Source organism: Rhinatrema bivittatum, chromosome 15, assembly GCF_901001135.1.
Source record: "Rhinatrema bivittatum chromosome 15, aRhiBiv1.1, whole genome shotgun sequence".
Taxonomy (NCBI): domain Eukaryota; kingdom Metazoa; phylum Chordata; class Amphibia; order Gymnophiona; family Rhinatrematidae; genus Rhinatrema; species Rhinatrema bivittatum.
In genome coordinates this window covers 53,688,476-53,715,851 of record NC_042629.1, presented here as the reverse complement: position 1 = coordinate 53,715,851, position 27,376 = coordinate 53,688,476, and the positions used below count along the sequence as shown (strand labels likewise).

Below are 27,376 nucleotides of genomic sequence, written 5' to 3'. Positions count from 1 at the left end.
CTGGAAAAGGGAACAAATTAGGTGATCAAATTTGTAAGATGACACAAAATTATTCAGAGTTGTTAAATCACAAGCGGATTCTGATAAATTGCAGGACCACCTTGTGAAACTGGAAAACTGGGCATTCAAATGGCAGATGAAATTTAAAATGGACAAGAGCAAGGTGATACACGTAGGAAAAACTAACCAACGCTGTAGTTACTCAATGTTAAATTCCTTATTAGATGTTACTCTTTAGAAAAAGATCTAAGTGTCTTAGTGGACAATACATTGAAATCCTCGGCTCAGTGTGCGACAACAGTGAAAAAAGCAAACAATGCTAGGAATTCTTAGGAAAGGAATAGTGAATGAAGCGCAGAATGACAAAATACTTCTGTGCAAGACCACACCTTGAGAACCGTGTGAAATTCTGGTCACCACAACTCAAAAAGATATAGTTGCATTGGAAAAGGTATAAAGAAGGGCGACCAAAATGATAAAGGGAATGGAACAGCTCCCCTATGAGGAAAGGCTGAAGAGGTTAGGGCAGTTCAGCTTGGAGAAGAGACGGCTGAGGGGGGATATGATAGAGGTCTATAAAATCACGAGAGGACTAGAATGGGTAAATGTGGATAAGTTAACTGTTTCAGATAATACAAGGGCTGGGGGGCACTCCATAAAGTTAGCAAGAAGCACATTTTCAGAGAAAATGTTTCCATTCAATGCACAATTAAGTTCTGGAATTCATTGCTGAAGGATGTGGTTAAGGCTGTTAAACTGGGTTTAAAAAAAAGGTTTGGACAAGTTCTTGGAAGAAAAGTCCATAAACTGCTATTAACCTAGCAGATTTAGGGAATAACCACGACTTATTGCCGGCATTAGTAGCATGGCATTTATTTACTGTTTGGGTATTTAAGTGTTTGCTAAGCAGTATTTAATTTCTGGGGGGTAAAACTGTACGTGTCGGGCATACTTTTTTTTTTTTTTGCATCGGGGAGAATAGCTAATAGTTTTATCAATATAAATTTACCTGTGATGAGTGCTATTAGCTTTGCGGGGAGTTGGACGCACATATCCCCTGAAAGCATAAGGGGTTGTGGACGCGCGTCCAACCACAGGTTAACCAGTGAGCTTGGCTCGGCTCGGCTGATGACATGCAACTCATTTCCTTAGATACCCTTCTATAGCCATCGCTAAAATTTCTCATTGTCTATATGCTGGGTCCGATTGGATACATCAAAATGATCTCTTTCTGAATTTAAAGAAAACAGAAGCCTTATGGGTTAGTCACCGTCCAGTTCTTAAATCGTTGCCTCCTTTATTTATAGATGGGACCCAGATATTACTTTCTGAAGTTGTTAAAGATTTGGGGTCCTATTAGATTCAGTTAAAATATTTCAAAATCTGGATTTTTTTAAAACTGAGATTATGATGAAGGCTGAAAAATCTCTTACCACAAGGAAAATTTGGGGTGATAGATGTCAAAAAAGGCTTTTTTGACATCTATTAACTATTATAATTCTCTTTATATTAGTCTCTCTAAGTGTCCTATAAAAAAGTTCTACAATTGCTTGAGAATGCTACAGCAAAGTTATTGGTTCCTTCAAAGCTCACATGTACCTAATACTACAATATCTTTATTGATTACCTGTCTCAAACAGCTGTCTTTAAAGTGCTGGATTTGATATTCCAAGCTGTAAATGGGGAAGGACCTTCTTACTAAGCCGGCAGGTTTTATATTCAGCTGGAAGTCGTCAAATTTACTATCAGTAAAAGAAGTACATTTGCAGGAAACACAACTCCAAGCTTTTCTTGGTTGTGGGACCGCCATGTGAGTCACACTTAGTTGATGATTATACATTTTTCTGCAAAAATCTGAAAACCTACCTGCACCAGCAAGCATAGTTATAATTAATTATGTACTGCTTTTCACTATGCCAGTATGAAAAGATTGTGTTAAGAGAAGCTTAAATGCTTGTTTTTGTGCTTGTCCCATTTATCCTGATTATTGTTTATTATATACCCCACCTAGTATGGTTTTTCCAAATAAACAGAATATAAGAATTTTAATATATAAACAAAACTCCACCCTCTGAAATATCTATTTAAGTAAATGCATTCAAGTGTGTATGAATTTGTGTTACATGCACACTTATGTGCATACCATTAGGGCTGTTTTCAAAGAGTAACTTACATGCCTAAAACTGGGTTTTATGTGCCATAAAACTGTTTTATGTGCGAAAGTGCCTTTGAAAATTACCCTCTTAAATTCCAAAATTCAAACACATTTTCATTACAGCCTCTCTGTCCTCCATAAAATATTTATATCATGGTCAGATGATGGTGATCTCCTTACCTTGAACAAACCATGTTTTGAGAAGAGATTTACCTCACTCTCACAGAGAATCTGAATCTTGCCCTTCCTTTTCTCTTATGAATCCTTCCTAAGGGCAATGATTCTGCAGCATATGAAACCCTGGCATCCTGCCTCCCACTGCCCAGTGGCATCTTGAGTTACTGTGGGTTGATGCTAATATTAAGCAGCAGGGAGCAGAAAATATCCCCTGCATCTTGGCACCTGCAAGCTTTCTATTCCCACACTTTGGCCTGGATTCATAGTGTAACCTTGCTATATTAATAGTTCCAGCCATTACTACATTTCTATAACTTGGTTATTTTTTTTTTTTTTAGTGGTCCTCAGCTTATACCAGTACTTCCCAAACTTGTATCTGATTTTAAGACCTGAAAATTCACATGACCCAATATGGCAACTAAAACAAGATAGCAGAGCTCTACTCCCATTCCCCTCTCTCACCGGCTCCTTCTGCCCCACTCGCCCAAAAGGGAAAGTAGCAGTAGAAACAAGGGTGGCAGTAGAAGCATTCAACACAGGGCCTGTGAGTCACTGTGCCCTCTCAGATCCCATGCTGGCCATGGCTGCCAGTTGCAAGTCACATTGGAGGTCTGGAGAAGGGGAACGGAGGTTTAAGTGGGGAGGGACAGCCCTTTTCTAGTAACCCCATTGCTGATTTTGTGACTCCATTTGAGATCATGCCCCACAGTTTGAAAACCTCTGGCTTACAGCATCAGGTAAATACAGCCACAGTTAATTTAAGAGCTCTGTAAGATCCTCCCTTGACACTCACACCTCCTATCCTACAGCACCTGTACTGTCGGGGATATGGTCATCCAGGCTCTTATCTGCATGTTTAGAGGCCATGTCCCTTTATCAGAAACTTCTGGGCCCAGGTACAGACTGAATGCAAAATCATTCTTGGGGCTCCTATAGAAATCATGCCGGAGTTGAGTCTCTCCTGGAACACTGGGGAAGGCATAACTTGAGAACATCCCAATGCCACCTGGCGGATCAGTTGATACACGTGGGTAGATTCAAAATAGTTTTGATATAGAAAATGGCCCCCATGATGAGTTGCTGGAAACGGCAAGTTCATTAAATTGCCTTAGTGGAGAAGCTTACCTATCTATTGAAGCGACAGATGTTAATTTATGACTAGATCTGGTCATATTACTAGGGATACTGGGCGAGCCATCATGAGAGAGAGAATGGCTTGGCAGTGATCAAGGACTAAAAGGGAGCGGGTGACTTTGGTAATGAAATCAATGTACTCGTTATATCGAAGGAGTTCATTTCAAAGCAATGGCTAATTTCCTTCTGTGGGAATGGGGATATATGGCTGGATTTGATGGTTATTTGAAGATAAAATACAAAATAAAAAGTTTGAAAAAAAGAAATAACTTAACAGTTTGCAGTCTGAATGCTCAGCCATTTCTGATCTAAGCATAAGTAAATGTGAGATATACTCTCTACTACAGTTTTTAAGATGATTAAATTATGAATGATTATGAAAGATATGCAAATGAACAGTAGCCAGGAATGATAGGTCCTACTGTTCACAAGTTTCAAATATGTGCCAAATCATCCTCTTTTTGTGTCTATTACCATGTGCTCAATATGGAAGTAATTTTCAAAGGAGTAACATGTATAAATGAAATATACTATTGTAGCAATTTTCAAAAGTCATTTACATGTGTAGAGTGTACTTACACGTGTAAAACCTATTGACAATTCAATGACATATAGTGCAGCAATTTTCAAAAGCCCACCTATATGGGTGAAGTGCATTTACATATGTAAAACCCAATTTTAAGCATATAAATGCTTTTGAAACTCAGGCCCTATATACAACGTATTTTTCTGAGTAATCAACAAGGGAAGGACTGGGTTTTAGAAAGCACTGGACAAAATGTACTCCTGTCCGTTCATAACCCATGTATCAGTTGCTGAAATTAAGCCCTGTAGAGCTTTCTTGTTCAAGTGCCTGATCTGGGCTAATTTCTCCCCTCCTTATCGCTTTCATTTGATCTCCCCAGCAGAGCAGACATGAGCACAGCACAATGAAATCTAATGGTAGGTGTACAGAAGGGACTTGCCCTTACCTGGTTCTCTCTTCAGACTAGAAGTACAGATACCAAGCTTGGATTTGCCCAGAGGATCTCCATTGCTAACAGTGTTGAGAGACCTGAAAAATGAGAACAGAGCAGAAAATTATTGTTTTTATATTGTGTATGTTTATACTGTGAGCCACCCAGAACAGATGGCTGGTAATTGGCCAGGCAAAAAATTACTGTAAAAAGATAAATAAAATAATTATTTTAGGAACAGATTGAAGGGCTGGCAAGTCCCACCTCTTCCAAGGTATCTGCCACCTTATCACTGCTTCAGAGAAACAGATAAAATGGAATCACAGTCAACAGTGTTTGCACTTCGTTTCCTTTCTTCTTCTAAGAGTGGACATGCTGGTGAGAAGGGACCCATACAATATATCTGAGGCCTAATTGTTCAGAATGTCTTTATCTTCTGAAAGCAACGAACATGATCAGGACTACATTTTTGGCTTAAAGATTAACTGTAAGGTTAATATAATGTGTCATTTTGCAATGTTTTCTAAGAACATAACATAAGATTTGCCATACTGGGTCAGGCAAAGGTCCATCAAGCCCAGTTTCCTGTTTTCAACAACTGGCCAATTGAGGTCACAAGTACCTGGGAGAATCCCAAAGCATAGATAGATTCCATTGTCCTTATCCCAAGGATAAGCAGTGGATTTCTGCAACTCTACTTTAATAATGGTTTATGAACTTTCCTTCCAGGAACTTGTCTAAACCTTTTTTTAAACCCAGCTACACTAAAAGCTTTCACTACATTCTCCATCAAAGAATTCCAGAATTTAATTATGTGTTGAGTAAAAAAGGTTCTCTCATATTTGTCTTAAATATATCACCTAGAAACTTCAATGAATGTCTTCTTGTCTTTGTACTTTTTGAAAGAGTTAAAAACTGATTCGTGTTTACTCATTCCACTCCACTCATTTTGTAGATATCTATGATGTATCTCCCCTCAGTCATCTCTTCTCCAAACTGAAGAGTCCTCTAGCCTTTCCTCATAGAGGAATCTTTCCATCCCCTTTATCATTTTCATTGCCTTTCTCTGTACCTTTCTTAAGAGAAACATGGGGGTAACCTGCACGAAGCAGCAGTTACAACCCTTAAGAGAAACATGGGGGTAACCTGCATGGAGTGGCAGTTAATACCTTGGGAAGCTTGCTGGGCAGACTAGATGGCCCATTTTGGTCTTTTTCTGCGGTCATTACTATGTTACTATGTTCTAATTCTGTTATATCTTTTTTGAGATGCGGTGACCAGAACATTAGACAGTATTCAAGGTGCAGTCGTACCAAGGAGCGATACAGATGCATTATGATATTCTCTGTTTTATGCTCCATTCCTTTCCTAATAATTTCTAACATTCTATGTGCTTTCTTGGCCACTGCTACACATTGTGGATAATATATTGACCTGTGCACAATGACACCTAGATCCTCTTCCTGGGTAGTGATTTCCATTGTGGAACCTTGTATTGTGTAGCTCTAATTTGAGTTGTTCTTCCCTACATGCATCGCTTTACATTTGACCATATTAAATGTCATCTGCCATTTGGATGTCCAGTCTTTCAGTTTCTCTTGTGATTTAACAACTTTGAATAACTTTGTGTCATCAGCAAATTTGATTACCTCACTCGTTGTTCCCATCTCTAGATCATTTATGAATATGTTTAAAAGCAGTGGTTCTACTACAGATCCCTAGGGTACTCCACTATTCACTTTTATCAACTGAGAAATCTGACCATTTAGCCCTACTCTCTGGGCCCGATATTGAAAGCGCATTGAGTGCTAGATAGCTGTATAAGATTTATCCGCCTACATAGTGGCTGCTGAATATCCAGCTAAGTTCAGCGGCTGCCACTTAACCAGATAAGTCACTTACTTGCAAACGGAAAGTCAATGGGTGGGAAATGGGCAGATCGGGCGGCACTACTATTTCTGATTATCTTAACCGGATAAGTGCCTCTATTCAGCCATATCCGGTTAAATTAACCAAATAAAGTTAGACCTGCTCAATAGCAGGTCTACAGTTATCCAGATATAACTTATCCAGATAACTAGAAATTAACCGGTTATATTCAGCAGCATAGCTTCAGGCTCACCAGTCTGTAGTTTCCTAGATCACCTCTAGTGGCCACCCTCCAATCTTGAAGTACTGTAGCTGATTTTAATGACAGTTTACAGATTACTAATAGTAGGTCTTCAATTTCATTTTTCAGCTCTTTCAGCACTCTGGGGGTGTCTACCATCTGGTCCAGGTGATTTCCTACTCTTCAGTTTGTCAATTTACCCTAATACATTTTCCAGGTTCACTGAGATTCCTTTCAGTTCCTCTGAATCATCACCTTTAAACATCTCTTCTGGCATGGCTATCTGCCTTACATCTTTCTGAGTAAAGACCAAAGCATTCATTTAATCTCTTCATTATGGCCTTCTATTCCCTTAGTGCCCCTTTTACCTCTGGATTATCTAATGGTCCAACTGACTTCTCTTGTAGGCTTTTTGCTTCAAATGTACCTAAAATAAATTTTAAGAACAGCATGGGGGAGGAAGAATTCCCTGCTATGGCTAAAGGGCATGGTGTTTCCATCATAGTGTGAGAGGAGGTTCATGTGATCCTCCACTTCACAATTCTCTCTCAGTCTCAACCCAGCCACCCCCTGTTTTAATTATAAGAATTATGACACAGAAGCTATGCTTCTTGCACCCAGAACAGAGAAGGGGAAAAAAAATCAGGTAGTGGAGCTAGGGACTAAAAGTATTTACATTGGTGGTAGATGGTCCCCCTTTAAGGGGCCTGATGCTTCTAGCAGCCTTGGTGGCTGCATAGCCAGCAACCCATTGGATTTGTATTTATTTACAGAACCAGAGTAGAAGCGGTCTGGGACTCATCTGAACCCAATGTTCATGTTTAATCTGCCAGGCCTGATCAAGTTCAGTGTCAGCAGCCTTCTTGGGAACTCTCTGGATTTGGTCTGGAGACTTTGGAATTCTAAAGTAATTGCTAGGTCTCTGGGCCAACATCTGAAAATTCCTAGTAGAAATAGAAACAGGGGCTCCATAAACCTCACAAAGGGAAGGTGATCGGTCAGCCCTGTGAGGATGCAGGAGGAGGAAATCCCTTGCTCAGAGCAGTAAAAGGAGGAGGAGAAGGAGATCCAGCGGGTCTTGAGGAGACTTGTCACAGGTGGGTTGGGATAAGGACAGAGAATGAGTGAGCCTGTGTGTGAATGAGAGAGAGAGAGAGAGAGAGGAAGAGCACATATTGCTATCCTTGATGCACCCATAACAACTTCATCAGGCAGGCAGTACATTTATTCACAAGCCACTTTGTCATGCATTGATGGGACATTCAAAAGCATGTGTAAGGCAGGAAAAAAAAGACTAAGTGAATTTTTGTGAAATCTGCAGTTTAAGCAATTCTCGTATGTAGTATCTTGCCCTTTCTTGTTTTGTGCTTAAATAAAAGTTTGGAAACCTGTGGCTGGTACCTGGTCTGGCTGTCTGGAGTGGCCCCTAGGTGATGGGTTGTCAATTTTGCCGAACTGGCAATGGCTTAGCCACTACTGACCAATGCAAGGTAACTAATCAGTATACAAAGCTAAAAGTGTGGTAAGCACAGTAAACTGAGCTGCATTGCAAAATATAATGTCTCTAGCTCATTTGCATGATTCACAATTGGATGCCAAAGATGGCTCTTTTTAACATAGAGATAGCCAACAGAATGTGGAATCAATAAAGGTCCTTATAAAAGTCTAATAATTCAAAGTGCTTTATTCAGCAATTCCTCTTGTCTGAATATGTTCAATCAATAATTTTTCACCCGGATCTCCATTGGTTGGAGAGCTACACAACCTAAAATGGCCATTTTGTCCAGGTGTTGCAGCCCGACAACATCTTTGCCTCCCTTATTATAGGCCAGCAAAGTATGTGAAAAATTTTACAAAAGAAATTTAATGCGCACTTTGACTCCTCATTGCTCTTGATTCAGGCCATAACTGGATCAGTAGTCATGGCCCATGACGAACATTTAGGATTTTCACTAGGAGGCTTTGCAGCCAACTGGAATCAAAGGTAGAGTTAACATAAAGATATGTCATCTTTTTATGCAAATTTTCACCATTTTTTGGGTGCAAATATATCTACTGTATAGTTTTTAATTTTTTTCTTTCTAATGTCATTTGATAGAGCACCTTTTTTCCTACAAAAAGTCACCCTGTTTCATCTTGAACCAGGCCTTGCTTTGGTCCACAGGCTGCGTCGGGCGGGACAATGGCATAGATTCCAAATACTTTTCATGTACCAATCATCAATATAGGAGGATTGCTGCACTATGCTGTTAACCCTCCCGACACAGCCTTTGGGCAAAACACAGGGTCCATGTCGGGGGACATTTTTTAAAGATTATTGATTGAACACATTCAGACAAGAGGAATTGTCTTGTGAATAAAGCACTTTGAATCATTAGACTTTTGTAAGGACCTTTATTGATTCCACACTCTGTTGGCTAGCTGTATGATTTATTGAGTTTGGGATTCTACTCTACTTATTTCCCTCTGGATCTTTTTAACATAGTGCATTCACGCATGCAAATGATACTTGTCTTTTGGACTATAATTCTGACCAAAGCAAGGCTGGGTCCAAGATGAAACAGGACCCAAGAGAGGGGCTGCAGTGAGCCAGCAAAGACAGATACAGGCACAGAGGAGAAGGAGGAGAAATAGACAGACAGATGGAGGTACAGGGTGAGGAGAGGGGAGAGAGACAAAAAGGGAGACACATGGGAAGCATGGTAGGGTTGAGAAAGAGGGGGGCATGGAGGGAGGGAATGGGTCACAGGGTCTCTTGTCCAGGCCAGCTGACAGCTGTCTGGGAAATTGCTCTATAGGCTGTACCTTCCCCCCTCAGGTCTCTCTCTGGACTCATGCCTTGTCCCTCAGCAACCTGGAATTTACTTGATGTTAAACATAAACTTTTAATGTACTAAGTGACCCCTTCCACTCTCTGCCCATGCCTGTACCCCTTTCCCTGCCCAGCATCCCCTGCCCTGAACCCAGTCTTCCCCCCTTCCTATTATCTCACTGCTCCCTTCAGGCCTACTGCTGGCTGTAGGCAGAGCCTCCTTGGATGACCTGACTGGCCAGCCGAGCCAGCAGCCACACAGGGGCTAAGGAACACTTGTTCCACTACAATGGTGGCATGCAGCACTGGTAACCAGTCAGTCCAGTGATGAGGTGCGTTAGTGCCCCCTGGGCCTGGCAAGCTGGGCTTGCCTCTTCTGACATCCCTGGATCTCCCCTCTTTCCCCCCCTTCCCTGCCCAGCATGCTTCTGGCCTTTTGAGATCATGTGTGAAGGAGAGAGGAAGCATGTATGAGTGAGCGTGTTTGTGTGTGACCGAACGAAATGTATATGTATATGAAAGAGGGACACAGGAAAAAGTTTGTGCCATCCACCACCACTCTCCAACAATCCACGAGACAAGAAAGGGGGCGCAGTTGAGTGTCAGGGGGGGTCCCCTTCATTGCCCTGAGAGCCTGGAAGAGAAATTGTTGCCTGCGTGCAGCCTGTCAATTCATTATTGCCCTTTAATGCATACACAGATACAGTGATTAGGCAGTTCACTGGCAGGAGCTAAATTTTATGCAAATGAGGGACACCATGTGTCTTCTCCCCTCCTCCCCACCCCTGGCCCTCAAGTGTCCCGTCAAGGTCTGTGGAATTGTTGTCAGTCCTACTGCCACTACCCCAACACTCGGTCCCATCCAGGGCTCAGTGCATGCTTTCCTGACCTTACTCAGCCTGGAGATAAGACAGAAGCTGAAAGGACCCAGACGCTCAGGAGGGGGACGAGGAAAAGTTTCTGTGGGCTGCACAAAGTAATGACCCTGCTATCCATGCCCTGCTTGCTCCCCATTAATTCTCATACCCCGGTGCTCATGCTGTAGCTAGGAAAGAGAGGCATGCTCGACTTCACATGCTCTCAGAAAGGAGGCATAAGAGCCACCACTGAGAGCAGAACCTAGGAGCTGGTCTGGATTTGAGCATCAAGCAGTGGTGACTCTTCCAGGGCACATCTGATCAGGCCTGATGATCAGAAACACTGCAGTAAATACCTGCAGGAAATGTATTTGTTTGTTTTTTGCTTTTCAGCACTTGAAAGCAGATCACATTCAATTACTGTAGGTATTTCCCTATTCCCAGAGGGCTCACAATCCAAGGGCCCTATTTACTACGCATTTTCCCCATAGACACAAAATAGAAGATAACTTATAGTAAATAGCCCCTTAAGTTTCCACCTGAGGCAATGGAGGATAAAGTCATTTGCCCAAGGTCACAAGGAGCGACAGTGGGATTTGAAGCTTGATTTCCCTGGTTCATAGTGGCATAAATCTGGTCCATAGTGAGAAGCAAAAAATCTCCAGAAAGTGTCTGCCCTTCCAGGGACACTTGCCCACCTGGCTCACCAGCACAGGGAAAGAGAGGGCCACAGGTACTCAGTGTGTCACATCTAACACCTGCACCACTGAACACAGAGACACAATGAGAAGAACGGGGGAAGGTGCAAGCCACAGCGATGGGCTGGACAATACCGAAGATACAAAACATTTGCAATCAAGGGCTTTTGGATCCACGTAGGCCAGAGGCACCACTGAAGGTGGTAACATTTTCAGTGCTTTCTCCTGCTGAAAGCCCACAGGTCACAAGTGGGTCAGAAGCAGCAGCAGCAGCAGAGAGAGATAAATGGCTCCGGGAAGCTCTCCCACACAGCTGCTCAAAAGTACCACTGGTGGGATTTTACAGGAGCCGGATAATTTCCTGATTGCAGTCAGTCAGTTAGATTGCCTGCAATCATAGTTGCCAGTTTAAAAGATCCTGCCTGCCTCCCATGATAAAAATTGCCAGGTCAGACAGCTGGCAGCCCTATTCACCATGGACGCACTAAAACATAACCTATGTGGGTCCCTTGCTGACCAGTGTTTGGCACCGCTTGCCTGGAAAAAAATATTTCTGCTACATTGTCCCCAATCTCCCACTGTGCAAGAACATTCAATGCTGTGCCGAGCGGTTTGTGACCAGCAGTACTGACACTCCCACTCCCGTCCCCCAGGCCATGGATAGCAAAGGAAGAATTTCTTAACATGCAAGTTTTATTGCTTTGTAAATGCACAAACAGAAAAGTTTACCAGTATGGGTGTGTGTTGTTGTAGGAATGGAAAAGGTACAGTGTAAACATGGTGAACCATGTCCAATTGTCACACCTCCAGTAACCGATTCCTATTTCCTTCATTCCACAAGTTAAATTGCCAGTATCAAATACACACCACAGGTAGAATTGAAACCAAAGGCATCAGACAAGCATCCATTCTGCACAACCAGACACCACATATACCATGGCACAGAAACACGCAGACAACACTTATCATACTTTTGAGGCCAGTACAGAAATGTACACTAGGAAAGCATTGCTCTGAGTGGGGGATCAGGACTGGAACAGAAAGGGATGTTACAGGGCAGGATAGAAGTGTGCTGGCAGAGCTGTAGATGGGGGTGGTCTCAGTACTGAAATATCAGGGGTAGCCACAGGAAGTCCTGAGGTCAACTGAACGCTCCAGGCAGGGATATCAAAATGAATAGGAGGGAGGAAAGTCTAGCATCTGAGAGTACTGCCTCCCTATACAATTTCCACTCATACTCCCAATATAACTTCTCTTCCCTTCTCTCTGGCCAGAAGGAGAGCATTGATTTACGGCACATCTGCTCTGCCAGCAGGCTTTACTCTTTTAGGTCTGAGCATGTGATGCCCCAGAGTCTCACAGGACCTGCCATGAGGGAGAGGGAGAGGGAGAGAGATCACTTTCAGGCCGGACGCGCGTTTTTGACGCGCTGGCTTTACCCCTTATTCAGTAAGGGGTAATAGCGTGTCGAAAACGCAGTGATATTAAGTTGGAGGGTGTACAGAAAAGCAGTTTTTACTGCTTTTCTGTACACTTCCCCGGCGCCGGCAGAAATTAAAATGTGCGGCTTGGCTGCATATTTTACTTACTGAATCGCACGGGAATAACTAATAGGGCCATCAACATGCATTTCATGTTGCGGGCGCTATTAGTTTCAGGGGGTTGGATGCGTGTTTTCGACGCGCTAGCTTTACCCCTTATTCAGTTAGGGGCACTAACGCGTCCCTAGCACCTCTTTTTACTGTGGGCTCTTATTTGCATGCGGGCCGACACTAAATTGCGCACACAGGAGAGTGGCCTTTGCGCTCGCCCGCTCTCCTGCGACTTTTACTGTATCGGCCCAATAGTGGGGGAGTTAGAAGAAGGCTGAGAAAAAAAATCAGATGGGTAAGGTTTGGAGAGTACTGCACAATGTGCACATGGAAGCAAGGAACAGAGAAGATCATGCAGAAGGGAACTGAGAAAGCAAGCCCATTCCCAACAATAAGTAGGTACTCTCCAAAAAGCATTCATGCTGCAACCTGCCATGGCAGGTGATAATGAAAGGAAGGGCTGAGGTACTTTGGCAGAGCTGTGTCCTAGCATTAGAATAGCAGGAGATGCTGCAAGGCAGGTGTGAGGTACTCACCAAATCTGTGTATGAGAGATCTCAATACTGAAACAGTGGAGAGCACTGAAAGGTAGGATTAAAGAGAACTAGGAGAGTTGTGGGGGAATATATCCTACTAAAATGAAAAAATTATAAAAATAAAGATTTATTTGCTGATTACCTTGAAGAATGGAGAAGTACACCCTTAATGCCTTCAGTAATTTGATTCCTGTGTTATCAAGTGTTTTGCAGAGAAATCCATATATATGTATATATATATATATATATATATATATATATATATATATATATATATATATATATATATGTATATATATGTATATATATACACATACAAAGTGTCTGGCACAATCAGAAGACTTCCTGCAAAATCATCTAACAAGAGTTCTGGGAGCAACTGTACAAGACTCAGCTGCTCACCACAATGCTCCTAGGGAATTTACCAATGGCCTGACATATACATGACAATGACAGGACCACAGGTTCTCCTAATGAGCAAGCAATACTTCCTTGCCCATCTTTCCCCAATTTCTTATCCACTCTGAATAGCACCTCCTCAGATCACCCAGTTACATAATATAACCTCTACAACAAGTGGTACAGTACAGAAAACTCGGGTTACTTACTTTGTCTCTATCGCAGATACAGTCAGATCTGCAAAGCAAACATCAAACAGCCAATCAGAAAAATTACAATACAGAGACAGAAAGGAAAATAACCACTTTCAAATGAGACTGAAAACAATACACAGCAGCTGATCACATCCATACTAAAATCACTCAGCATGGACATCTAGGATCCACAGCTGCTCTGAGGCCCTTTACAGCATCAGGTTTCATCACCTGGAGATACCTTTAACTGGTGAGGTTTAGCCCCAGGGGGAGGCCAAAGTCACCATTTTTAGCAAATACAAAAAACAGTCACAGCGAGACATGGAGAATTTGCTATACTTATCCATGGACCACCTCTTTCAGTCACCTTACATTATTAACCAGACTTTGTAAAGGTAGCGCAGTTTGACAGATTTCTATCATTTGCTTGGGGTAAGCACCAAGTTCAAGTCTCCTGTCCCCTGGTGTTGGGTCAGGTCGCAGAGGTGATGTGGTCAAGCTTTGCAGAGGGAAGAAAGGCAGCTGTCACTACTGGAATTAATCCTGTTTGCAGAAGGGCAGGAGATCTAGTCTCTGATAAGACTGCCCCTGCAGTCCTCCATCAGCAAGGGAATTAAGTCACCCAAGCATCCATGTGGGGAGATGAAAAAGATTAAAAAAAAAAGAGAGAGCAAACAGAGAACAAAGTCCAGAGAATTTTCTCAGCATCTTTCCCCTAGAAACTCTTAAACCACTGGTCCAGACATATTGAAGGAGCTCCAAATTCCTCCCAGTGCTCCCAGGAAAACCAGAACTGAAGCAGTATCCCCAGCAGTCATCACACACTGCTGCCACTTTCTTCTGGCGCTATCCATTTAAAAATGGAATTGAAATAAAACAAGCGATTCTTTAAAATATATTTTTCTGTAAGCCATCCTAGCTTGTGGCCTCTCACGTCTCGCCTACCTCCCATCTCTGAGACAGCAAGAAGTCCGACTCAGGGAGGGAGATGCATGTCCTGTCCTGTCCTCTCCCGCACCCCCTTCAAGAAGCCCAGGCCTTTCCAGCACCAGCCGAAAAGTCAAACCAATAACCCAAACAGCGAAGAGGACAGTTTCAGAAAATGAGCCGATATTAACTATTTCCATCTTTTTGTCCTCCTGCTCCTTTGTACTTGCAGCATAATCAGAACCAGGACTGTGATCTGGCACCCTGGGCCTTCATGTGCACCCACATCTGAGGCTCTTTCCTTTAATGTTCGTTCTTCTACAACCTCCCCTCTCCCACGCACCCAGTCTGATCACTGCAGTGATGGTTCTGAACCTGGGGTCGTGCGCCAAGGCTTCTTCTGCAGGCCCTACCATCATGGGCTGTGAATCTGGCCACAAAGTGACACCCTTAAACAATGACCATGACCTCATTCCCCCCCTCCCCTCCCCTCCCCCACCTTCCTCCCTCTCTCCTCCACCTTCTGGGGGCTGTACATGCTGCCTCTGCAATAACCCAGGGAGCAGAAGGACCGGACTCGAGGATCACAGTGGGGACCTTCTGCAGCACTTGTCACCTGAGTCACCAGGCCTTCCGTTTATTTATTTATTTATACAGTCTGAGGAAAATGGAAAAGTTTTCTAAAATGAGATTGTTTCCTCTCCTTGGCTTAGGTTTTTTTATAAAACCATACAGAGAGCACAGCTCCTTATTACTTGCAAACAAGAAATGTTACCATTTTACCAAGATTTTCCAGCTGAAGTGTTCAAGTTTCCCATAGAATTGGGACGAGTCACTCAAATGAACTCCTCTTTCAGGTCACAAGACCAATTCTGGTTTTTCAGATCCATGTTTCTGACACATTTCTAGACTTTCCCAATCTAAAACGAGCACTGGAAAACCAGGACTAATCTACCTGTGCTTGAGGATCTGTAGCCAGGGGCTCACTAATTGCCCTCACTTCACTCTGCCCAGGGAGTATTCACTGCCAAAGGAGGTTTCGCTTCACTTAATCTGGAATAAAATAGGGGATGAAGGCACACATTCTCACCAGTGAAAAAGATTTGAAGTGAGGCCTCTCACGGTAAAAGTGGGATGGACAGAGGGAGAGTTTATCTGTTCACTTTAGGGACGCCTTCCGAACAGCTCATCTCGGATTAGCAACCCCCCCCCCCCCCCCCCCCTCTGATTCACTTAGTTTTACCCTGCTCCTGATTAATAATCTACTGCTATCATATCATCCCATTCATCAGATTTTGGGGCCATTACCTGATATCCTGTCAACTCCTCGTATATTAAGGTTATATTTAACTTTTTTTTTTTTATAGGCATAATTAGGGGAAAGACGTTTTTGAATAATGTCCTTGAAGTTGTGACAAGTCCTTAGGTCTCTCACAAAGTACTTGGAAAATTGATAATTTAGAAATTATATGCATTTTTTGACCTGGAGTCAAAAAGTAGCCTAGTGGACAAAGCAGCAGGCTGTAAACTAGAGAAGCCAGAGTTCAAATCCTGGCGACACTTCTTGCGATCTTGGGCAAGTTATTTCACTCTCCACTGCCTCAGGTACAATTTAGATTGCAAATCCTTTTAAGCAGACGTAACTATAGAACCAGAATTGTAACTTTGTCTTGAGCTTGGATTTGGAAAAAAAAAAGTAATTAAAAGAAAACAAAACTATTTTCATGACTACCAAGTTCTTTCCACCCAAGTTGCCTTCCCTTTGAGACCTAGTTGAACTATTTATTATTTAACAAATTGAAACTGGGCTCCATGGTGCTCTGCCCCTTCTTAGCCCAACGCTGGCTGTGGGCACTGCTGAATTAAACCTGGGCTCAGCAGTGGTGTAGTGGCAGGACTACCCCCAAGAAGCAGTGTTGTCTGGAAGGGCCGAGAATGTGGGTATTCTGCATGCACCTGGAACTACCTCAGAAGCAGCTCTCACAGCTCCTGGAAAAGGTTACGCTGTCGTACATTTCACCCACAAGAAGATCTGCTGCATGCTTTTAAGGCATCTGGCTTTGAAGACAGGTGTGCTATTTGCACCTCAGCGGGAGGGAGGAAGCATCTGGGATGCAGATGGGAGTAAATAAAAGGCCCCTCCTGTCATATCAACACAGTGGTGACTGTAGACTAGAAAGCATTCACCCAGGCTGGATGCCCAGGGGAAAGGATCCAGTTGCCCAACCAAATCTCCTGTACAGGAGTGCTCACACCAGAAAGTAATCACTGAGAAAACCAGCTGACAAAGACTAGCTCAGGGCAATGCTTCTCTGTCAGTGCATAAACACCAGGTAGCAGCAAAACAATATTTTTGGTTTAAGTGGTGTATAAATATTTTAAAATAAAATAAAACTGAGCATGTTTGCTTACAGTAAACAATATTTTCCATAGACAGGATGAATTAGCCATTACATGTAAGTGACATCACCTGGCAACACTGACCAGATTCGCCTCCTCTTGCTAGCAGAGCTTTGAGCTTTACTGAGCCTGTGTGGAAGTTCCTATGCAGGTGTTGCCTCATTAGCCTCCTCCCTGTAAACCAGACCTAATCCATAGGCACCAGCTCTGTGGGTGCTTGAGCACCCCCAATATTGTCTCCATGCTGCAGGAAGGAAATGTTCCTGTCTCCTAGCTACTGTTCCCACCTTCCCCTGCAGCCTGGCTTTCTGCAGCTAGTTGTTGGCTTGCCTCGGCGAGGACACCACCACCACCACCACTCCTGCTGCTGCTTGGTTTGCCTGTAGTTACAGAGCTCCTGTCTCAGCTGTCCTGGATGACGGCACCACCACTACTGCTGCCTGCCTATCTCCTAGGAACACAAACAGTGCTGCAGCACCTTCCCCTCCGCCCCCCCCCGCCGCCGCCAGTGTCTCCACCATCGGCACAACCACTGTTGGCACCGGCATCCCTCCCCCATCCAGACCCTCCATCTCGACCACAACTACCACCAGAGCAAGGGCTGGAGGCTCCAACCCATCAATGGACTTGTATTCAGCAGCAGCCAGATCTTCCAGCCTGACCCTCAAGAAGAGGCTACAGTGCTATATGCTGGCCTCGCATGAACCCCCCTCCACTAGAGTGCCGCCCCCTGGAAAGTATGGTGGAGGGGTGTTCCACCAAGTGGAACCAATCGTGGGGCAGGGGACCAGGGTGCTGAAACTTATCACCTCATCTCTCGGAAGCCCTCCTCAAGATCTATCTCTGTGGCCCGGGGATGTTCACCACCCCCGTCACTGCTCTCCCGGAAGGTCACCGAAAGAGGGAGCTGCACCACATCTCCTCCTTCCAGAGGCAGGCCTGGGTGTGCCTGTCTGAGATTGGGGGAGAGGCCCAAGGGTAGAGGAAGGTTCCATTCCAGGGGAGTGAACTTCCAGATCTACTGGTCCATGGAGGAGGCGTGGTGTTTTCTGTGCTACCAGCTGGGGCAATCCCGGCGGCTGTGCCTCAGCCTCCTCTCCCAGACCATCAGGGAGAGGGCAGCGAGCCTCCTCCGGGCGACATCTGGCCCCACCCCGGTCCCAGGCCCCACCAGAGAAACATCCCACTCCTCCCTCTCCATCGGCCGAGGAGCTCCCCGTCACAGAGGCCCCACTAGAGCCTGACACCCTTCCTGTGATGGCATTGCAAAATGCCAAGCAGTGGCGTAAGCAGGCAAGACAGAAGGCCAGGGTGGCAGAAACATAAGGTGAAGGAGGCAACGAGCGGCTGGGTTGGCAAAGTGTTGCCAACCTCTCCCCCTCCCCGCCACTCATGCCCCCTCATGCTCTCTAAAGAGGGGTCAGGGTGGCAGATACTGCGCTGGAGCCAGATGCCTGGCCCCAATCTGGATGCCCCGATATAGAGCAGGGACAGAGGCAGATGAGGGTGATGGACCCTCTAGCCAATGAATTAGGGCCTCCATCCCCTCTTCCTCCATCCTGTCGCTGCTCTCCCCCCTCCGATCACCAGCTGTGAAGAGGGAGAGGGCGGCATCCTCACCTGCGGGTAAGGAGATGGATTTGCAAGTCGCACCTCCTCTCCCCCCACCCGTACGGTTCAGCAGCTTCTCCTTGGGGAGCCAAGAGAAAAAAAAACCAGTGAAACAGGAGATTTGATTCTCTTTCTTTCCCGCCCCCTCCCCACCCTTAGCTAGCATCAGGTACCCCTACCCCAGCCTAGAAGCTACCGAGGCTACCCCTCCCCCACCCCCAAGTCCATCACCCACCGAAGAAACAGCTGGTGCTATGGAGGTTGTGGGCAGGAGAGAAGGGCCCCCTCAGAGCCTCTGTCCAGTGACCAGTGAAGAGCCAGCCCCGGTCCCAGAGACTAGCTCCGGGGTCCCTCCCTCGAGTGCAGGGAACAGAAGGGTCCGCCAGGAGAGACTTAACAGTGAACTGTGGGTGAGGGGCAGGTAGGATTTTTCACTCTCCCTCTCGCCATGGCTCCCTTCATGGAGGTGGTTCCTTCCTTTATGGAGGAAGTTCCGCTCCACTCCCTTGCCCCGGATAACATTGTGACCCCTCCCCTTTTGGGGGAGGGGGACCCTGCCCCAGCAGGAAGTTGGCCGGCCCCCACCTCCTCCGGCTGAAGAAACAACCCCCCCAGCCCCCCCTCTCCCCTCACTTCTTCACATCGTCCAACCCCGACGGAAACCAGGCAGTGAAGATGTGCCAACGGGCCATCAGGCCAAACTCCTTGTGCTGGAAGAGATCCCACTTCTGCAAGGCCTCGAGAGGGAGAAGCAACGGACATACTCCTGTTGGGGAACCCGCCTCTCCTGTGAGCTGGATGAGGGTAATATTAATGTGAATTAAACTACTGAAGCCTTTCGGATTAACACTATGTGAAAATGGTTGACTAAACTAAAAAGCAAGGTTTGCAAATCCCCAGGAATATGGAGATATGTCACTCCCTATCTGCATCTCCAAATTGGTAAATCTCATATCACTGATGGCCCTGACCCCCCCTTACCTGGATTAGAATCTGAGCAGGTTGGTGGCACTGTGTCCTTTTTGGGAGCAGAGTGCTGGGAGTTAGCAGCAGACCCAGAGACAGGGGGTTCCTGTGCTGTGGATTCCTTGCTATGCGTATCTCTGCCAGACTCTGTTTTGGAGCTTTCCTCCTCTCCTTCACTTTCAAAGTCAAAGGTTTCTTCTAATTCCTCCTCCTCCTCGTGTGCTCCGGGAGCTCTCTCCTGGTCCACAGTCTGCACAAGAATGTCCTCTGTGAAGACAGAAAGCAGTGTTACAAGCAAACCAGAAACATGCACCAACATATGGAAAGAGAGGCAAGATACAGTGCCACACTCAGATATATAGAGTTCATGGGTATATGAGCTCTCTCATCCAGTCATAAAAGAAAAATAACAATATGATAATATGACATGAAGGGTCCTGAGAGCGCTGCAGCAAGCGTGCAGAACAACGGACAGCCAGGGAAGAGCAAGAGTCGACAAATATCGCTCCATTGTGAGACCGCACCTTGAATACTGTGTACAATTCTGGTCGCCGCATCTCAAAAAAGATATAGTTGTGATGGAGAAGGTACAGAGAAGGGCAACCAAAATGATAAAGGGGATGGAACTGCTCCCCTATGAGGAAAGGCTGAAGAGGTTAGGGCTGTTCAGCTTGGAGAAGAGACGGCTGAGTGGGGATATGATAGAGGTCTCTAAGATCATGAGAGGACTTGAACGAGTAGATGTGAATCAGTTATTTACAATTTTGGATAATAGAAGGACTAGGGGGCATTCCATGAAATTAGCAAGTAGCACATTTAAGACTAATCAGAGAAAATTATTTTTCACTCAGCGCACAACTAAGCTCTGGAATTTGTTGCCAGAGGATATGGTTAGTGTAGTTAGTGTAGCTGGGTTTAAAAAAGGTTTGGATAAGTTCTTGGAGGAGAAGTCCAATAACTGCTATTACCGTATTTCCACGCACATAACCCGCGGGTAATGTGCGTTTTTACCTACCCCGCATGCCCCCCGCGGGGTATAAACGTGGGCGGGTTATCCAGAAAAAATTTTACAGCAGCGGAGTCCGTCCTATCCCTGCGCCGGAGGCGTCGCAACTTTTGAAGCCGGTGGGGGAGTCGCTGAGGGCTGCTGGGAGCTTTCGCCGGGTTGGTCAGCACGGCAGCGGGAGGCGGAGCGCTGCGGCGAGGAGGCGGCGGCGTCGGGATCGCTGCGGAGGGAGCCTCGTGGTCGGCTGAGTGGACCCGCTGGGGTGAGTGTAAAAGTTTTGGGCCTTACCCCGGTGGGTTCCTCGCGCCGATCGCGCAGGCCTGCACCCTTTCGTGGTCAGCGGTCGAAGAGGAAGCGGAGCCGGAGGCATCGCAACTTTTGAAGCCGGTGGGGGAGTCGCTGAGGGCTGCTGGGAGCTTTCGCCGGGTTGGTCAGCACGGCAGCGGGAGGCGGAGCGCTGCGGCGAGGAGGCGGCGGCGTCGGGATCGCTGCGGAGGGAGCCTCGTGGTCGGCTGAGTGGACCCGCGGGTTATATGAGGAGGCGGGGTATATTAAAACTTTTTTTCATAAATCTTGAAAACCTGCGGGTTATGTGTGTGGGCGGGTTATATACGTGGGCGGGTTATTGTCGTGGAAATACGGTAATCAAGTTTACTTAGGGAATAGCCACTGCTAGTAATTGCATCAGTAGCATGGGATCTTCTTAGTGTTTGGGTAATTGCCAGGTTCTTGTGGCCTGGTTTGGCCTCTGTTGGAAACAGGATACTGGGCTTGATGGACCCTTGGTCTGACCCAGCATGGCAATTTTTTATGTTCTTAAGTACCATAGGGAAAGGGGATTGGGAATGGGAAGAAACTTGTAGACAGTCGGAGTAGGGGATGCTTCTCCCATGCAGAGCTATGGCTACACCTGGTGGATCTAGCAGTCCAGTAGCATATACCAGTGTGTTAAAGAGTAAGACACGCACTGTATAAGTACCCTCGGCCGGCACGGTAAAACTGCGAATGGCTCATGAAATCAGTTATGGTTCTATGAAGTGGTGTAGCAAGTGTGCAGAGCTAGGGCAAGAGTAAGAGTCAGCAAGTGGTGTAGAGGAAGGGGTTTGAGAATGGGAAGGAATCTCGTAGATAGCCATAGGTGGGGGACACACTGTCTCAGTCAGAGTTAAGGCAACATGGCTGATCTACCAGTAGTATATGCTTCTATGAAACAATAAAGGTCGAGAGGCATCTGGAGGGCCACAAAGGGCCCAAAGAATGTTGCAGCAAGCATGCACAGCAATGGACGGCCAGGAAAGAGCAAAGGTCACCAAGTACCATAGGGGAAGAAGATTGGGGATGAGAAGGAACTTCACAGACAGTCAGAGTGGGGGATGCCTCTCACATGCAGAGCTATGGCTACACCTGGCGGCTCTACCAGTTTAATAGCATATGCCTGTGTTAAAAAGTAAGATATGCAAAGTGAAACTGCGAATGGCTCATGACATCAGTTATGGTTCTATGGAGCGGTGCGGCAAGCATGCAGATCTAAGGACGGCCAGGGCAAGAGCAGGACTGGGCAAGCACCCTAAAGGAAGAATGGTATCAAAAGCCCAAAGAGTGACGCAGCATGTGTGCAAAGTAATGGATGGCCAGGGCAAAAATAAAAGTCAGCAAGTACTGTATGGAAAAGGGATTTGGAAAGAACCCCAAAGACTGCTGGAACAGCGTAGGAAGCACCCTAAGGTACCAAGACCAGATTGGAGTGGCAGCTGTGGCACTGGCGATTATTAAAACCTGAAATGGTAGAAGCAGAGCAACACGGCAAGAAGAGTAGCCATAAAACCCCTAAGGTGTACTTGAGGGCTGAGGCATAGGAAGAATGGAATCAAAAGCCCGAGCTCTAGTGCAGCAGTGTCACTGTTTTCTCCAGGGTTGAGTGAAATGTCTGCAACTGCGCCCTCCTCCAGAACCACCTCCCCTCGTAAGGGGTTTGGGGCAAGGATTAGAAGGAGGGGACTTGGCCCACTGCTCCCAGTATGACTGTCAGCTGGAGTAGATGGTCTTTGGTGCACCATGATGGTGTTATGATGCCAAGCAGGAAGGCCTATGCTGGGTGCTGGGGGTCTGTGGTGACGACGATGACCCACCCGATGTATCTGGACGTACTGACCAAGGAATTTAACACGTGCTACTTGGAAGGCCTCCTGGGACCATGTGAGGGCCAGCATACACCGGCTGATGTGAGATCATGCCGTGTCTGGCAGTGGGGACAACACCGGACAATCTTACCCGCCCCCATTGTTCAGGTGGAGTATGAGTGCACGAGCTTTGACCCAGAACATGGTTAACTATGCCTGGGTAGTGCGAAGCCAGAGGAAACTCTGGTGGAAGTCTGTAGCACTCCTGGCATGAAAATCGGACACCCAACCTGGGTGTGGTGCAAAAGATTAATCAAATTATATAGTAGCTGGTTCCCTCCGAAGTGTCTCTTAGAAAAGCTGGTTCTCGGGCTATCCCCATTTTTATCTGGTAAAATGAATGCTTAGAGATCTTGGAACTGAAATGATCAAACTTTAAAAGGGTAAAATGTCTGACTTGCTGGCATGGACAGTTCTCTTTTCTATGTGAAGGGCAAGTGCCCTGGAAAGGGTTTGTCCCGAAAGAAGGGCCTGAGCCTTGGAAAGTTTTGCGGTTCCGGTGGTGTCTGTTGAGCTTTCGCACATCCTTTAAAATACAGGGCTCCAAGATAAATAGCCTCTGGCACATTAGAGCACCGTAGGTAAAGGAAGTCATATCCGTAACTTCGAGATAAGGAATGGCTCTAAGGATTGAGTTGCTTGGGCACAAATTAGGGCTGGGCACAGTGAGAGACCAGTGCAGCACAAACAAAATTAGAAGCAGGCAAGAAGGTTTTTTATAAACTCTGTGAGAGCTGCAAAATATTATGTCCTTTCCAATCAAGCCTGAACAGGAAATGCAGAGCTTCTTGTACATGCTCAGAGCAGCGGAGGAAGCACCCTAAGGTAACAAGACTGGCTCGGAGCGGCATCAGCAGCAGTCCTGCTGTTGATTAAAAACTGTAGGAGCAGAGCAATGCCACAAGAAGTATAGTGTAAAATTGCAAAGGTGTACCTTGAGGGCTGAGGCAGGGAGAGGAAGAAAGGCATCAAACACCTGAGGCGTGGAAAGCAGCAACGGATGGTCCAGGGCAAGAGCAAGATTTGTCACATACCATAGGGGAAGGATCTTTGGGAAGGAACCAGAGGCTGTTTCTACTGAAATGAAAATGGGTTTCCTTCCCATCTACCCTCGGCAGTATTTTATTGTGAAGAAAATGCTCACAAACTACAGAGGAAAAAACATTCCACAGAACTAGTGAATGTGACTCTGGGTCTCAAAACTTCACATCCAAATCTTGTCTAGGGATTGGGAAAGTGTCCAAGATGGAGGCAAACGATGGAAAATTCCTGATAACCCTCAGAGATACGATCCTTGTATTTGTATCCTGGGCTGTTAGAGCTTCACCTGTGGGAGAAATTATTGGGAGATGGAGACAGGAGACAAGACTAAGTGGCATTTGTGGGTTTGTAAAGATTCTGTGAACAGGTCGGGGAAGAGCCCACGAATACACAGGAATGGATACTGAGTATAGTACTGAATGTTGGAGATAAATACAAGCCCTGCACCTCCCTCATGACCTAACTCCCCCCTAAGAACAAGACCCCAAGGAGTGGGGATTGTCCTGAGCTATGAGACAGGAAAGATCTCATTTTACAATGCAGATGCTAAATCTCAACTCTTCACCTTTACTCTTTGGAGATCAGATCAGTTGCAGACTAGGAATGAAAAAGCCAGGTCCAGAGCTGTAACATGTTGTTGTTTTACATCTGTTTTTTTTATGCTGTTTTTATGTATTTTATTATGTAAATCACTTTGAACATGAACACAGACTAAGCGGCATTGCACCAGGCGAAAAATAACTAAATAGCAGGAGTGGGGGTTGCCTGGCCCAGTCACAGGGGCTTATGTGGTTAATCCTACTAGCAGCTTATGCTTCTATGAAATGGTAAAGTTCGAGTGGCATCTGGAGTAGCATGAAGGGCCCAAGAAGTGGTGCAGCAAGCATACAGAGCAAGGGATAACCAGGGCAAGACCAGCAGCTGCTACTACCACCATAAAAAACTTGCTGGGCAGACTAGATGGACCATTTTGGTCTTTATCCGCCTTCATTCCTATGTTAAGTAACGCAGGGGAAGGGGATTTGGAAGGAACCTCATAGACAGCCGGAACGGGGGATGTCTGTCCTGCTCAGATCTATGGCTACCTGGTTCATCTACCAGTCTAGTAGCACATACCTGTGCTAAAGAGTAAGACATACACTTTATAAATACACAAGGCCGGGACATAAAACTGCGAATGGCACAAAAAGAGTTCATCTTCAATGGGATTTGATACATCGTCCTGCTGGAGGGTTTGGTACATCATATGCAGGCGGAAGAGGGCTGGATTGGGTATATAGTTCCCCTCAGTCTCTAAAATGACCTTCCCTCATAGTGGGGGTAGGTAGGGGATTTAAGGTGTTGGTAAGAGGGGAGCAAGGGGTGGAGAAGTGAGGGAAGTGGGTTTAGGGGTTTTATATTTAGGGTGGGCGATTGGTAGGAAGGGAGTGTTGCGCATTGGAATCACCACCCATGTATGAAGTGAGGTGGGTTTATGTATGTACTTTTCAGGGGGTGAAGGCTCAGGCTGGGGGCTCCTACTTGGGTGCATATGAATTGTTTTCTTTTGCCGTTAGCTCAATAATGTTGTGGAGGTAGTGTTGGTGATTGGTGGTTTGGCAATGTATGGTTTGCCTCTGGTCAGGCTAAGAGGGCTGGTGTGGCAGTTTTCATGCACAGATCTTGTGTTCTGAAGGTCAACCAAGCTATTAAGGATCCAGGGGGTCACTTTTTGATCCTGGAGGCGGATTTGTAAAATCGACCTCTGTCCTGTGCATTATATATGTACCAAACAATTATGATCACTCCTTTTTATTCCCATCTGGTTACAAAATTGCTTGACTATGAACCTGGGGCTGTGTTTCTGGGAGGGGTACATTTGTGTGCATGACCCAGAATTGGATAGATCCGTGTAACTGTCTGATGAGACTGAATCTCCATAAAGGCATCTCTTTTTTAAAAATCTACAAACTCTTGATGCGTAGTGAATGCTTCACCCATTTGAGAGGAATTATACTCGTCTCTCACATTCCACAGAATAGATTATTTGTTGGTGCCTAACACTGTTTTTTTCTAACGTTTTGGAGGCAGGCATAGAAGCGATTGAGATTTCAGACCATGTTTCAATTTGGATAGAACTGCAATGGGGGATAGTGTTAAATATGCTGAGAATTTGGAGATTCCCAATTTACTAAGCTAATAACACCACATTTCAGGAATATTTTAAGAGCAAATGGGATTCATATGTACAGTATAATCAGCAACATGCTGATAATCCCATTTTATTTTGGGAAACATACAAGGTGGTGCTCAGAGGTAAAATTATTGCCTTTACTATAAAAAGGAGCAAGGACATGGATGCCATTCTCTTGCGACTGGAAAAACAGTTTAAAAGTTTAAATGCAAATTTGCAGTACAGAGAACAACAGAACATAGGGAGCACTTTTTAACAACACAGGTAGCAATTCATCAGAGGGCTAGGAAATCTATAAGATATTCCAATACTGGGAGCAATCCAGGAAATTATTGGCCAATCTAATAAGATGTAATGTGGGTTTGAGATATATAGCAGCTATGAAATCTGAAAAGTGGACTGTGAGGGAGTATACTGGAAACCCCCCCAAACTACCTGAAGGGACTGGCCATAGAGATCTAGCTGGATATTCCCTAAGGATCAGCCCTGCCCTGGGTCCAGGGAGGATCCCTTCAGCTTAACATAAATTGGCAGGGCCCAAAAGAGAGGCCCCGGGGAGCAGGTAGGAACCAGGAATATGCTAAGACCTTTTATGTGTGATCCCAATATTTATGAGATACCTGAATTTCAAGGTTAGCTACCTGATTTTTGTTTTTGTTTGAACTGCATTTTGTTCTCACTGTAAATAAACTGCATTTAAGGAACAGCCAGAGTTAGTTTACCTCCTTTTTCCTCTGGCTGTTTCTAAGCTGCTACCACTCGAGTACCACAAGGACACTGTCAAATAATACTGGGGAAATTCTGAGAGCATTGGAATTATTTTACAAGGACCTGCATTTCTCAGTGCAGCAATTTTAACTCAAGCTCAGAATTTTCTGAGTAAGGTTAATCTCCCCTGTTTCTCTCAACATCACGTAGATGGAATGAATGCCCCTCTATCCAGGCATCCAGAAGGCACAAATGTGCAAGACCCCGGGTCTTGATGGGTACAGCAGTAAATTCTTTAGGATTTTGATGGAGAGAGTGACAGACCCCTTGCTCCTGTATTATGAGGATGGTGAAGGAGGGGAGTTTCCTATGGCACCCAATTTAGTTTTAATCTCAGTGATCCCCAAGTCCAGGAAGGACTCAATGCTTCCTGCCTTTTATCACCCCATTTCCTTGTTAAACTGGGACACTAAGTTGTTCTGGAAAATACTGGCAAACAGATTAGCTTTAATCTTACCTGATTTAATTTCTCCCAGTCAAATGGGCTTTGTAAAGAGGATGATATTCCACTACAAATGTGAGGCTAGTTTTGGCAGATGTGGAATCGGTGATTAGGTTAAAAATTCCATCATTCATGATTAGCTTTGATGAAGAGAAAGCATTTGACTGCGTGGAATGAAGCTATTTGGTTTTTGTCCTTGATAAAATGGATATGAGAAGACGCTTTTTGGATGCTCTTCCATT

The 27,376-nt window shown here is 45.3% G+C and overlaps 1 protein-coding gene across 7 annotated transcripts in view; it reads right to left on the bottom strand.

The window, feature by feature from the left end:
• The window catches only part of ARHGEF10L (Rho guanine nucleotide exchange factor 10 like), a 187,199-nt gene that overhangs the window by 117,669 nt on the left and 42,154 nt on the right, over nt 1-27,376 (bottom strand). For 6 of the 7 annotated variants that reach the window (XM_029577849.1, XM_029577852.1, XM_029577845.1 and 3 more), the window contains 3 exons: nt 19,540-19,791; nt 13,636-13,663; nt 4,438-4,520 (listed from right to left, as the gene is read on the bottom strand). In XM_029577849.1, the coding sequence (XP_029433709.1) occupies nt 4,438-4,520; nt 13,636-13,663; nt 19,540-19,791 (363 nt within the window). Of the gene's footprint in view, nt 1-2,335; nt 2,386-4,437; nt 4,521-13,635; nt 13,664-19,539; nt 19,792-27,376 lie in introns of those variants that run through there. The other variant, XM_029577853.1, reaches the window with a different exon arrangement.